The sequence below is a fragment of the Podarcis gaigeae genome, assembly GCF_964106915.1.
Source record: "Podarcis gaigeae genome assembly, chromosome: 9".
Lineage (NCBI taxonomy): Eukaryota > Metazoa > Chordata > Lepidosauria > Squamata > Lacertidae > Podarcis > Podarcis gaigeae.
Window position 1 is genome coordinate 77373045 of NC_139685.1, and position 14304 is coordinate 77387348.

General features: G+C 42.4%; 1 protein-coding gene across 5 annotated transcripts in view; it reads left to right on the forward strand.

Annotated features, from left to right (window-relative positions):
- LOC310852789 (CD209 antigen-like protein 2) overlaps window positions 1-9242 on the forward strand; it is a 49517-nt gene extending 40275 nt beyond the window's left edge. For 2 of the 5 annotated variants that reach the window (XM_083756803.1, XM_083756802.1), the window contains exons 6-10: window positions 3759-3857; window positions 4738-4824; window positions 6926-7077; window positions 8153-8262; window positions 8868-9242. In XM_083756803.1, coding sequence (XP_083612929.1) covers window positions 3759-3857; window positions 4738-4824; window positions 6926-7077; window positions 8153-8262; window positions 8868-9021 — 602 coding nt within the window. In that variant the 3' untranslated portion in view covers window positions 9022-9242. The remainder of the gene's footprint in view (window positions 1-3758; window positions 3858-4737; window positions 4825-6925; window positions 7078-8152; window positions 8263-8867) is intronic. The other 3 variants (XM_083756807.1, XM_083756806.1, XM_083756805.1) reach the window with 3 other exon arrangements.
- Window positions 9243-14304: the final 5062 nt, after the last annotated feature.

Below are 14304 nucleotides of genomic sequence, written 5' to 3' on the forward strand. Positions count from 1 at the left end.
GCTCAGATGGCTTCAAAACAGAATTAGACAACAGCCTTCTTTCTTTCTTTCTTTCTTTCTTTCTTTCTTTCTTTCTTTCTTTCTTTCTTTCTTCCAGCTGCAGCATCAGATGTCAGGCTGGGTCTTTGCAAAAATAAAATGAAGTGGCACACTTGGAGAGCCTGGGTAACGGCTTCCCTCTGTTTCTTTTCCAGGTCCAACTCATGGTCTCCAAAGTCTTGCTAGACTCAATTGGATTTACATGCATCCAAACTGAGACCAGATCTAGGACTCCATCTTTTCTGATGATCAGGAGGTAGTTATAAAATTAAATGTATATACCTTTCCATCATGGGTTAGGCACATGTGGCCCTCCAGATGTTACTGGTTTACAACCCCCATCATCCCCAACCATTGACCATGATGCCTGTGAAGGAGGGAGTTGGCACCCAGGAACATCTGAAGACCTCATAGATCCCACACGATCTATGAAATGGTGAACATCTGGCAATGTATTATGGGGAAGCCACTTTCAGCCTGAGGGCTGGTATCTTGATGAAAACAGCTCTAATTGCTGCTGTAAAAGGGACAAACACAACATTGAAAGGCATGTGGACCTTTAGGCATGGTAATTTGGCACAGTAAGTAATCCTGACATAAGCAGATAGCCTATAAATAAACACCAATAAATGTTGCAAAGCAAGATATTTCTTTTTAGCACCCACCAGTAACTGAAATTTCAGCTGCAATATTAGCTGGGGGGGGGGGGGAATACGCCATCTGATCTGATTAGCTGATCTAGTGTACACATCAACCCATTTCTTCCCCAAAGAAGATTGCCCCAAATTTGATTTACACTGTGAAATAAATATAGAGTGAACATATGGATCAAACCCATAACTGTTGTTTGCAAATGCTTCCTGAAGTCCTAGAAAGTAGATGTCCAGGAGCTTAGAGGAAATAGAATGCAAAATGAGAATGGGCTATATTACCTAAAACATTTTAAAAAATTCCTTGGAATTGACTTGAAGTTGTTGTGCATATCAACTTTGTACCAAGGAAATCCTTGACCTTTGTAGATCTGCATCTACTTTAAAATTTATGTTCCTGTAATAGAAAGATTAAGTGGTTCTTTATAAAAGTCAATCCTTTATTAGGCATAGCAAACCACACATTATCAAACAAACACCATATACAAATTGTGCAAAATACAAATTCAGCATAACAAGGTTTGTCCCAGTCAGATTTTTAACTCCAGAGAAAATCAATTTGCATAAATAATACAATATAACACTACCACATCACCGATCAATTAAGAACCACTAAATCTCTTTATAATGGCCCAGTCTTTCTACATGGAGAGCACTCAAAAATTCAGCCACTATTAAAGTAATTTGATCATTCCTGTCCGAGAGCAGATCCTTAACCTTTGGTGGCATAGAATTGAGCCTGTTAAGTTGTAAGTCCTCTAATAATTGTCTTCTGGCATAAATGCCAAATCAGAAGAAAAGAAAATATGCTCCAAAGTATCAGATTCCTGTTTGCTACATTTGCAGAGATGCTCTGCTTCTGGGAGAGCTAAATATCTTCCAAGAGAGATGAAATGCAGGACAGCAAAAGCAAATACTGTGAGCTTTGATGCTTGACAGGAGACTTTGAGTTTGGAAGGTTAAACACCCACCATCCAACCAATGTGTTCATAGTCCATGTTATAATAGCTTGTTGTTTCACAGAGAAAACTGAGAGGATGGGGAAGCTAACGCCTGCAAAGAGTGCAGCATCCAGAAGACATGTAATGTCCAGAAGACAGCTAGCGCTCAGAAAGCGTAAAGCAGCAGCAAAAGAAACTCATGGTCTGTATGCAGCACAGTCATATGGGATGAGGTTTCTGATAAAGTAGAGGAATGCATGGGAAAGGGAAGTTGATGGAGAGACAGGCAGGGAGTGGAACCAGTCTTGTTGTGCTAGGGAGGAGTGCAGAGAAAAGCACACACAGCTCTTTGGGTGCCAGAGATCCACTAATCCCCATAGAAACCCCAGGATTCAGCCCACTCTTTGCTCCTGGCTGTGGTGTTCCTTTACTGTGTGCAGCAAGGAATGGCGCCACCATCAGGCAGAATGAGGCAGTCGCCTCAAGTAGCAGGTGCTGGGGTGGGCAGAGATGGGTAGACCACACAAGCTGCACTGCACCTCCTCAGTTAGTCTGCTGCCCCATCAGCAGCATCGAAATATCAGCCAAGGGCCTGGCTAGTCTAGCTTCTGTATGTGGAATTATGTGCATGGAGGGGGCATCTTGCCATTTGTCTGGGGTGCAGAAAGTAACATCAAAGGCTCCTGTCTTCTGATCCAGACATTTGTAAAAAAAAGTTCCCTCAAGCAGCAAGACATCTCACCTTGCTTCCTCCACCTGCTTATCCTCCCAAGTGCCCACCCCCTGAACAGTTGACTGTCTCGGGCTGATGGCTACCACAGCATATGGAAACCCTTTTTCCTGGGCTGGGAATGGTATGTTGGCTCCTGATGGCTAAAGTAGAATTTTCTTTCTTCAAGCATCTGGTTTTCAGAGCATGGTTGCTTTCATCACATCTCCAACGGGTGAAAGATTTGTCATACTTGAGATTTTCATCCTTACTGCCATGACACTGCTGATTTTCCTTCTATGTAAGTACATAATTAGCATACTTTGCAACTAATGTCACGGGCTTTCCTTCAATGCTAATAGCATTTCCAAAAAGAGATGGCAGGATCCACCTTCCATTTACCCTCTTCAACTCTCTTTGAATTCAGGGAGTGAGTTACAGCTGTCACCCAGTGAGAGCAATGACACTGTTTTGTTCTCCCTGAATAAGTGAGTTCCAGCACTTGGAACAGAAGCACAGGCTAACACAAGTCCCTGGAACACCCTGGACAATTCCCTTTCCCAGTTGCCATTCTCTGCTCCTTTCCCAACTAATCCTCATCTGCTGGAGGAGAGCCCCAATTCCTTTTTAAAAAAAAAAAAAAACTTTATTGAGTTAATAGTATAACATTAAAACAAAATGCATCACACTTGACCCCATGGTACACCTATGCTCACACCATTAAGAGTCTGCATCAACAACTTTGGGCACACACTGGAGCGCGTAAGAAACTAGAACAAGAGCCCCAATTCCTGGTCCTCACCACACTGCCCTCTGCCAGGGCTCCAGTCCCCTGAAGGAAAGTGCTTGGGGGAAACAGGCTGCAGAGGATAAGGCCATGGCCAAAGTGGGTGAGTCCAGAGCCTACCTAAATATCGAGATATATGCAGGACCTTTTTCAGCCGAAATTCATCAGTTCCAGGCCCTCTCATGTGGGCTCCGTTGCCAATCTAAGGGAACAAGGGAGGCATTCATGCTGAGTTCCAGTGCCTCTTTTTTTAGAAAAATAGCACTGGATAGATGAACAAATGGCCTATATTCATAGCTAATTCATATTTAAAGTGCACTCAAAGTAAGCAAAGCTCAGGGGGAGGGAACCAAATGATCTAAGAATTTGCATACAGCAGGGCATTTGGCAGCCTGGCAAATGCAAGTCCACAGGACAAAGAGGACAGGGGTATCTGGACACCCCAAAATCTAAAGCTCTCAAAGGAAGGCCAAACCATCTGATAACAGAGGCAACAGGCTAAATGGAAAAAGTCAGCAATTTAAATTCAACATTAAAAGCAGTTTGAAACCAAGTAACCTCTCCCCCAGGTCATCAGACCAGGGTGCTAGAAAACAATTTCTTCATTTCTTTTCTACCTACCTCCTCCTTAGATCAGAAGGAAGTGAAAAACAGAGAGGAGTTTCAAATGGCAATGACCATGATTCGAAACTTTGTTGTTGGGATTGATTCAAACTATACGGACAAGGATGGTAAGCATTTTATATACAAATCCTCACTTTTGCTAGAACATGCTTAATTTAAATTCCTGTAGTTCAATTTGGGATTCATATTGTGTGAGCAAAACATTCAGTGAAACTCATCATCCAATAGAGTTTATCACTTTTTCACTGCTCAGCATAAAGAAAAGCAGATGGTTGTGATTCTCACATCTCCCCACTAGAAATGCTGTCCTTCCCCATCACACTGTAATTCACAATGTTTGTGCTAGTGCTAGATTTTAGCACTAGTGCAAAGAAACTTTGCCCCCACTTCTCCCTGCATGCCATCACCAAAGCTACTCCCCAGGGTGGGGAGAAACGTCAGAACAGAATGGAGGGAAAGGGGCTGAAGATTGCATTGCACAAGGAGAAATTCCTGAGCTTACAGAACGCCCTCTTTAGAACTATGTGGAATGCAACCCAATATTCATCAGGAAAAGAGTTTGGGTGCCTGTATTATTTTCTTAGATTTCAGAAAGCATAATAGAAAACTGTAAAGTAATCTTTGCATATTTCGCTTTACTGTGTGACTCAGTGCAATATTTTTTTGTGACCCTGTGATTCCCAGTAGAAAAGGAGGACATAGGAGAGGAACATTAGAGATACTTCATGAGCCAGTTTCAATATGAGAATAGGATAGTGGATTGCATGGGTCTTTGGTCTGATCCAGCAGCAGGATTCTTCTGAGGCTTTTCATTGGTGATCTCAGCCACAGAGAATCAAGTCTGTCCTCATATTCATAAGAACCCCATCCTGGAGCTCTGCTTCTTGTTTCAGGCTAGATTGTTTGAAAATGTTTGAAAATGGTTTCTTAATATTTGCAGATTGTTATTTCAGATACTCCTGTCTTAAACTGTTTCAAATCTTTTAGACTTCCAAATACTCGCTGTAGCTCAAAACATATCAGAGGAAATGGTGTATTATGCCAACATAAATGATCGACTGCAAAAAGAAATTGGTAAGATACCCTACAATGCTGAAGAATTGTAGTACAGTGGGAACCTGCCCTGATTCGGCACCAGCTGAAAGCCCCTCCTCTAGCTGAATACTCTTAGAGCCAGAGCAGAGAGCTGCTCTCCTTTGCATCCAGCACCCTAGGGAAACATCAGATAGAGAGTCAGTTCTCTCTGACTCTCCTGACCTTTTGAATTGATTTAGTTCTATAGGGAGGAAAGAAAAGATTTTGCCATTCTTTGCTGTAAGAGAGACAATCAAAACAGGTCAGCTAAAAGACCTGTCCTTTATTATATTCCCCCATGAGAGAGTGATTCTTGAATAGCACTCCCCAGGCAACCTCTGCCAACTTGGTCAGAGAGATTGCTGGCCAGTGGGGTGGTTGGTGCAACAGCAAAATCTCTTTCCTGTTTCACAAGCCCTTCATCAGAAAGAAGCCATAAAGGCCACTCACATAATGATTTGGCCCATTAGCATGTGGGATAAAATACCTGTGGACCATCGCAACCCTCATTCTACCCACAGGCCTCTTCTGGTAGCATGGGTTGTCAGCACCCGGGGCAAGGCAAGTAATTTGCGCCCCTTAACCCGTGGATTTGCGCCCCCTAACCCTAACCCCCAGATGTTGCGCCCGGTGCGGCCGGTCCCCCCCTGCACCCCCCACGCTACGCCACTGGGTGCCACAGCAAGTACACAGACCACAAAAGCTAGGTCATGATAGGGTCCTCCATTAATCTGCACAGGTTTCTAAGGTGGGCTCTCCCTTATTAAATACACCAAGAGAAAAGAGCACACCAAGATCTCAGACCAATGTAAGTTTCAGTAGTGGGAGTGGTCCCTACTCACAAATCAATAGTCAATAGTAACAAAAACTAATCCATTCAAAAGTATGTATTCTGACTCAAATAGAAATTACAAACTCCAACAGAGATTACAAACTCAAACTCATAAAGATATGTATAACACAATTATTCGTTACAAATATTTTCTCCTTTTCATCCTGAGCTCTGCTGGATGGCACAATGGAGGAAACAATGCAAGCCTTCTTTGTAGCCCTCACTGCCACTTGGCAGGCTCAATGGTCATCCCTCACAAGCAATCGAATGCATTCAACAGGATTTTTTCTCTAATAGAGTTCAAGCCATCTCCCAGCTTCTTTCTTCGCCCTAACCTCTGCAGTATACCAGGGGGCCAAACAGGCTTCATGAAGCGGGAGAGGGCGCTCAGGGCCAATCGTGTGGCACTCCCTCTCACCCGATGTTAAGGAAATAAACAACTATCTGACTTTCAGAAAACATCTGAATGTAACTTTGTTCAAGGAATTCTTTTATGATTTGTGTACAGTTGTGTTTTAATTTGTTGGAAGTCTCCCAGAGTGGCTGGGGAAAACCCATTCAGAAGGGCAGCATATAAATAAAGTACCGTTGTTGTTGTTGTTGTTGTTCTTGTTCTTGTTGTTCGGTTGTTCCTGAGCTTGGTGAAAGCTTGGCAGGAGCAGCAGTTAGATCAGCTGGAATATCCCCCAGAGCCATTGGAAGCCCATTGGATCCATCCTGCCATCTCGGACAAGGAGACAGCTAGGCAGCAAAGCGGGTGGAAAACCAGCAGAATCCCTCTTCTGTCCCAGTTGCCCAATGTCAGGAATACACACTCTAGATTCTCTCCCCCCCCCCTGCAACTGGACACTTAGCTTATATAGAGAAAGAGAATTTTGATAAACTACAGCTGCCCCCCTTCCCCAACCTTTAATTCTGCCCTGATGTTGCCCTAGGTTTCCAGGTGGAAACAGGTGAGGCCCCTGGGGTTCAGATAAGGCCTGTGAGGGGACATACATCTTTTATCTATTCCCTCAAATAAAAGATTCTTGCCTGCGCTCCCAACTATGCCCACCCAGGTATTTCCTGCATCATAAGGATGAATTAAAGAGTTAATGTTCTTATTTTAATCTTTCTGAGCTTCCCAGATGAATATATGTTATCATGTGGCCACAAAAATGAACTTAACAAAAATAATTGAAATCAACACAGAAATACAAGATTGTACCCCTTAAATTCCCTGTCTTGTTTTCTTTTTCTCTTCTTCCTCCATATCTGCTTGACTCAAAGACATCCTTACTAGAAACTTGAATGATGGTTGGGTTTTATATTCAAAGGCCTTCTATTTCTTTTCTCTTGAGCTACGCACATGGGTGGATTCCCAAAGAAAGTGTGAGAGGGAAGGCGCCAAACTCATTTCTATGCAAACAAAGGAAGAACAGGTGAGCATCAAAGCCGAGTATAGAAAAGACAGGGGATCTCCTTGAGTCAAAGGTTTCTTATCATTACTATCCATTTAAGAAGGTCATATCTACCTGTATGCAGCCAAGACAGCAACTCCATCAGTCAAGCCAAGCGGTGGGTGGGGCAGGGAACAGCTGCTACCATCTAGGACTCAATGAGGTTTCTTAGAGTTGCTGAACTCTAATAGCCTGAAGCTGGCAGTCAGGAAGGAGGTCTTGAAGGAAGAGGAGTAGATACTCGAGGGGAATATATACCTCAAATTTCCTGTAGATTCTTCCTCTACTCTGTACTGAGTGCTTAGAAAAAAGGTTTCCCTCACCACCCTAACCCTCTGGCAGGAGAGTATCATGGAGATGACTCTAGAGGAGCTTGCAAGGTATATCCCTCTCCCAGCCCCTTAGCCTTAGCAGAGGGGTTACTGGGGTGCTGCAGGGCACAGACATGTGTGAGATCCCATCATCATGCCATCAAGCATACCACAACCAGACTGATTCCAGTAGCTCTGGAACCAACCATCAAGCATGGATGCAGAAATTGGAGTATTTGACACATAGGTCACTGTCCTGCTAGGTAGTTCCAAGATGAACTGTTCTGTGGCACAGTCATTTACAGTATCTGGAAATTTTAACTTTGTGTCAGAACTTGGACTCATATGTAGCCAGTCTCGGTGAGGGTAGGTGAAGTTACCCTTCACTACAATATTTCCTAATTTGGATGCTTCCTTGATTCCATCATCAGTATCATCCATCATCAGCATCATCATAATTTGGATCAGGGGCACAGTAGCACATCCTCAGTATTCGGCGTATGGGATCCAAGGTGTTTGAGTACCAAGGCGTTTGAGAATGAAAGTACCACTGTATAGTTTTGATCACTGCTTCCCACAAAAATGTGCATTGGACCTTCAATGGTGGCACCTGCTCCTTTATGCGTGTTGAATATCAGTAAAGGCCAGAGAAAGGGACATTGTCTAGAAAGACTTTGTGAGAAGTGTTTTTCTCCTCATTCCTACTGATGATTTTCTGTTTTTCTTTCTCCCCACCCCCACCCTAGTATTTTATAAACGAGGAAGTAAAACTCCGTAAAATGGTTTTTTGGATTGGATTATTTCAAAAGACGGCAAGGACATGGACATGGCTGTCAGGTTCAAAGCCTGCAACCACGTAAGTTTTTGCAGCAAGATTTCTTAATGGCATGTGCTCCAAAAAGTTGCAGATTATGTTTGCATAATTATTTCCCTCTCCAAATATATTTTGCCATGCAATTTTCTCTACTACCAAAGATCTACATATGTACTCCACATCATTGTCCAGATGAGCAGCTGCTGCTTCTCACTAGGTTATTCTTCGTGCTTCTCCAACCTAGTGAATGGTTTGTTCTCATTAGCTCAGCTTCAAAAGGATTTGCAGGAACCTAAAGCTGAGCAACACTGTCTTTAGGAAAATATTTATACAGTGGTACCTCTGGATGCGAATGGGATCTATTCCGGATCCCCATTCGCATCCTGAAGTGAACTCAACCCACATCTGTGCGTGCGGGTCATGATTTGCCACTTCCGCGAATGTGCATGATGTCATTTTGAGTGTCTGCACATGCGCGAGTGGTGAAACCCGGAAGTAATGCACCACAACCCGGAAATGCTTAACCCGAAGCTGCTTCAACCCAAGGTATGACTGTACAGTTATCTGCATAAATCTGTACAGGGAGTTCGTGAGGAAGTAGACATCCAATCTTGTTTGATCAGTGCTGGTCTTTCTTTTCTTTTCAGGTACTGGAATTACTATGAGCCAAATAGACAACCAGGCCATGACTGTGCTGCTATGTCCTTTGATTGCTACTATGACAGATGCTGGATGGCATTACAATGTGAGCGACGCATACAGTATATTTGTAAGAAGGTGCCTGATGATACTTGGCTCTAAGAAGACACTTTAAGATGAATGAAGCTGTATCCCATGATTTCTACACAAAAGCAAAACCAAGAGATCACCGCATCCCACAGTTTTAATGCACAATCCACAATCTGCCATCTAGGTTATGGGACTCTCTGGCATCACCCCTCATGATCACCTTGAATAGAATTTATTCTGCAAGCTCAGACATAGATGGCTACAAAAATAGAGAATGGAAGGGTCCAATCATATCCTGTTTTCTGTTTAATGTATTTATTTGCAATGCATGGCAATATTTGTTTCCTTTTTTCTTTCTTTCTTTTTTTAAAAACTTTTATTTTGCTTTAAACAGGTACATATAAATATAGACAACCAAAATTACAAAGGAAAATTCCTTAATAGTAAAGAAAAAAAACTTTAAATACTACAAAAAATATCAAAGTACATGACACAGAACATAAGTAACTATGGAAAAGATAAAAGAAAAGAAAAAAGAAAAACAGAAAAAAAGAAAAAGAAAAAGGAAGATGAGCCAAAGCAGGAAGGCTCATCTATTGTACACTTCCATCAAGCTCACAACAGATCATTATTCTTATCAATTATCTCTATCTGCATTCCAAAGGAATCCCTCATCTTGGTATCAGGGAACATTTCTCTATGCGGCATCATTCTAAACATAGCCAGATCTTTCTTGCTGAGCCCGTGTCCCCTAAATAATTATTTAAACATTCCCATTCTTCTTTCACCAATTTTTTAGGTTTATCTTTTATTGCATCTGTCAGCTTTGCGAGCTCCAAGTACTCGCACAATTTGACTACCCATTCCTCTTTAGTGGGTGCATTTTTATCTTTCCAGTGTTTTGCCACTATAACCCTTGCTGCTGACGTTGCATACATAAATAGCCTAGTTTTGTTTTTGGGAATATTATCTGAAACCATTCCTAGTAAAAATTCTTCCGGTTTCTTGCTAAATGTAGTTTTTATCAATCTCTTTATCTCTTCATAAATCATGTTTCAAAATCTTTGTATCTCTAGAGAGGACCACCACATATGGTAGTATGTTCCTATCTGTTCCTTACATCGCCAGCACTTGTTATTGTTTGATTTATTTATTTTTGCAAGTTTTACAGGGGTCAGGTACCACGTATAGTACATTTTCATAAGATTTTCCCTTATAAGGAAACAAGCCGTGAATTTTATATTTTTAGTCCACAATTCATTCCAAATATTGGGTTTGATCGTATGTCCCAGGTCCCTCTCCCATTTTACTGTAATTTCTTTGATATCTTCCTCCTTTCTTTGCCAATTCAAAAGTAGTTTGTACATTTTAGAAAGTATCTTTTGATTATTATATAAAATATCCTTCTCCAGATAGGATATTTTTTTGTCAAATCCTTTGGTTCTTTTATCCTTTTCAAGGGCGGCTTTTAGTTGATAGTACTGCAGCCAGGTTATTCCCTTCTGTTTCAATTCGCTTAGGCCCTTTAATTTTGGATCACTACTTGTTTCCTCTACTAAATCCTTATATGTTAGCCAATCGTTGTTCATATTTATCCTGTGAACCGACATAGATTCCATTGGTGACAGCCACCATGGTGTTTTGGTTACTACTGATTTTTTTACTCCTCTCCCATACTTCATATAATGCCCTTCTCACAATATGATTCAAAAATCCTTTGTGGGATTTAACCTTGTCATAGCTATGTAGCCATGCCACCCATACACAATATCCCATCCCTCCAGATCTAGGACTTCCATGTTTTTAATTAATATCCAGTCCTTAATCCATGTCCAGCACGCTGCCTCAAAGTACAGTTTAAGGTCAGGGACCACAAAGCCTCCTTTTTCCTTCAACTCTGTTAGTAGCTTAAATTTTATGCGTGGTTTTTTCCCTTGCCAAATAAACTTGGCAAGGTCTTTCTGCCAATCCTTAAAACACTTTACGCCTCTAATTATAGGTATTGTTTGGACTTCCGGGTCGGCGCCATCGCCGAATGGCGGACTCCCTCCGAGCTCCGGAGGGAGCCGGCTTGGCAGGGGCTGGGTCCTACCGCACCGGCGATGCGGGGACCCTCAAAAACCACGGCCAGAGGAGGCCGTGGACATGGAGACTCGGCTGGCACCGTTAGCGCTCTCCCGACTCGTGAAGGAGCCTTTTTAAAGGCTACGGATCAGGTGCCGGGGAGAAGCGTGGTGCTTTGAGTTCTCTGCTATCCCTGCCGAGCGCAGCCGCATGCCATCCGGCGGAGAGCGCTGACTTCTTCTATTGAAAATTCGGCTTTAAAGAAGAACCCGTGAGTAATTGGAATATGGACTAAAAAAAAAGGGGATAAATTTTTAAAATTCGGAGCGAACGGGGGAGGCGGAAAAAAGGAAGTCAGCCCACCCCTAAATTGTAGAAGAGCCAAAACAAAGGACTTGACAACTAAGATCGAGCGTAACCTTATCTTGCCGAATCAGCAACTTCGCGAGGGAAAATTATAAGATTGAGCTGGAGGAGAAAAGTGGAATTGTTTTTAAAAAAAAGCAAACCCCCCCCCCCAGAATCCCTGGAGCGATTCGAGAAACTGGAGGTTTTGACAGCTGTCAAAGAGCTGTCAAAAAGGAAGATTAAAATAGAGATTTTGTTATGAGGACTTTGCCGGTTATATTTGTTATAAATTGAATATAAACTGTTTTAAATATCGGTCAACAAGCTACTTGGTCTGGTGGATGTGATTCTGGAAGGGAACTTTGCTACTGCAATCCACCTAGAGGAGCCGAGGGATATTGCATGTGTTTTTCACAGGAAACTTGAACAGTTGAATGGAACTTTTAATCTCCTGGGAAACTGCAGGAATGGAACATTATTTTGTCTACAGAGGTCTACACACTACGGGAAACAATGGAACTATTTGTTGGAAAATGAAAGGAACATGATGCAATGCTTTGCTCCATGAATAACAAGCCTCTGCAGAGACACTAGAAACTTTTGGAAAAAGAACATTTCTGTGGGAGAACAGAGAAATAAAAAGGAGGAGAATAATTGACAAGAACAAGGAAATAACAAGAACTGGACAGAACTGGGGGAACATTTGGGATATTCAGGTTTGACAAGCTTATGGACACAAAATTGGAGTTTTTACTCCTGGATATAAAAACCTGGATAGAAGAAATGGGCCCTTTTTTGATAGACTCCTTCTACGATTGGACATCCGTAATCAAAGACTGGCAAAGAACCTGAGGGATATAGTGTAATGTGGGAACTCCAGGAAGATATTAGAAGTGGAGGGATAGGTGAAACGCAAAGGGGAAAGAGGGGAGGGAAAATTGGAATCCAAAGGCTGTAAAATTACTATTCATATTTATCTTATTTCCATCTGTACTATGTTTGAAAGGGGGAAACTTGTGGAAGGGTATAGATCGATCTTAGGGGATGGGAATTTGGATAAATTGGGTTATTGATGATGAGTGTAATTTGGGGATAAGAACTTGTTGAATTTAATTGCTTATTTGGAAGATTTGGAACACAAGAGGGGGTAGGGAGGGGAAGTCCTAGTAATTGGCAAAAAGTTTATAGATTGGATTTAATTTGTTTTGATTTGTCTTAATTTGGAAAACCTTAATAAAAATTATTATTATAAAAAAAAAATAATTATAGGTATTGTTTGGAACATAAAAATCATCTTTGGCAATACCATCATTTTAACTGTGGATATTCTCCCCCACAGGGACAAATTCAATTTTCCCCAAGTCTCTAATTCTTTTTTTATTTCCTTCCACTTCTTCTCATAATTGACCTTATATAAGTTTATACTCTTATTGGTGATCCAAACCCCCAAATAATTTACCTTATTGGCTACCTTTAGACCTGTTGTATTTTCCAGTTCCTCTTGTTCCAACTTACGCAAATTTTTCGTTAATAATTTGGATTTTCCTTTATTCAGTTTGAACCCAGAGACCTTCCCAAATTCTTCCAGTTGTTGCAATATTTGTTTCCTTACTCTCTGTGTTTGATGCCCCATTGCCCCTTCTGATCTCCATGGTTGCTACCTTACAAGGCACCTAAGGACAACCCTGCATGCCAGGCAATGAGAATGGGGACCATCCAGTGTTTGGTGTCCCCTTCTAGCCGACTAATCACAAATACAACTTTGGTTTTATCACTGGGAAATTCCAGCACCCTTACTCTCATGTAGAGCTAACATTGGGCAACAGACACATTGAACTGCTCTCGATTTCTTCAGAACTTGGCAGGAGGCAAAACTGGGGTCCACACCAATGTGGGCATTCATTCAAGTTAACTCTTTATTCAAGAAGCCAAAACAGTGCATGCTTAGTGATCCCAGCACAGCTTCTGGGTCATGTGGCCAGCATGACTAAGCTGCTTCTGGCGAACCAGAGCAGTGCACGGAAACGCCGTTTACCTTCACCCCGGAGTGGTACCTATTTATCTACTTGCACTTTGACGTACTTTCGAACTGCTAGGTTGGCAGGAGCAGGGACCGACTAACAGGAGCTCACCCCGTCGCAAATCCCCCTACTCTTTTCTTTCGGGTTTTATTCATAACAATTAGGCTTTCCCTTTTTACTGCTATATAGGTTCCCTTACTGACAAGCGAAGAAAGGACAGATACTGAGAGAGAGGGGGAGAGAGAGAATCCCTGAGGGAGGGGGGAGAAGCAGTGTGTAGCAGGAATTTGATCCCTGTACACAGTGAGGCACAGGATGAAGGAATGCAGCTGGCAAGCTTGGACAGTGAGACGATGAAAGGGGAGGAGGGAATAGGAGAAGTGGAATCTCCCTGTACTCGGCAATTCAATTGTTGTTGTTGTTTAGTCATTTAGTCGTGTCCGACTCTTCGTGACCCCATGGACCAGAGCAAGCCAGACACTCCTGTCTTCCACTGCCTCCCGCAGTTTGGTCAAACTCATGCTGGTAGCTTCGAGAACACTGTCCTACCATCTCGTCCTCTGTCGTCCCCTTCTCCTTGTGCCCTCCATCTTTCCCAACATCAGGGTCTTTTCCAGGGAGTCTTCTCTTCTCATGAGGTGGCCAAAGTCTTGGAGCCTCAGCTTCAGGATTTGTCCTTCCAGTCAGCACTCAGGGCTGATTTCCTTCAGAATGGAGAGGTTGGATCTTCTTGCAGTCCATGGGACTCTCAAGAGTCTCCTCAAGCGCTATAGTTCAAAAGCATCAATTCTTCGGCGACCAGCCTCTTTATGGTCCAGCTCTCACTTCCATACATCACTACTGGGAAAACCATAGCTTTAACTATACGGACCTTTGTTGGCAAGGTGATGTCTCGTCAATTCAATAAGATAGCAGAAAAGTG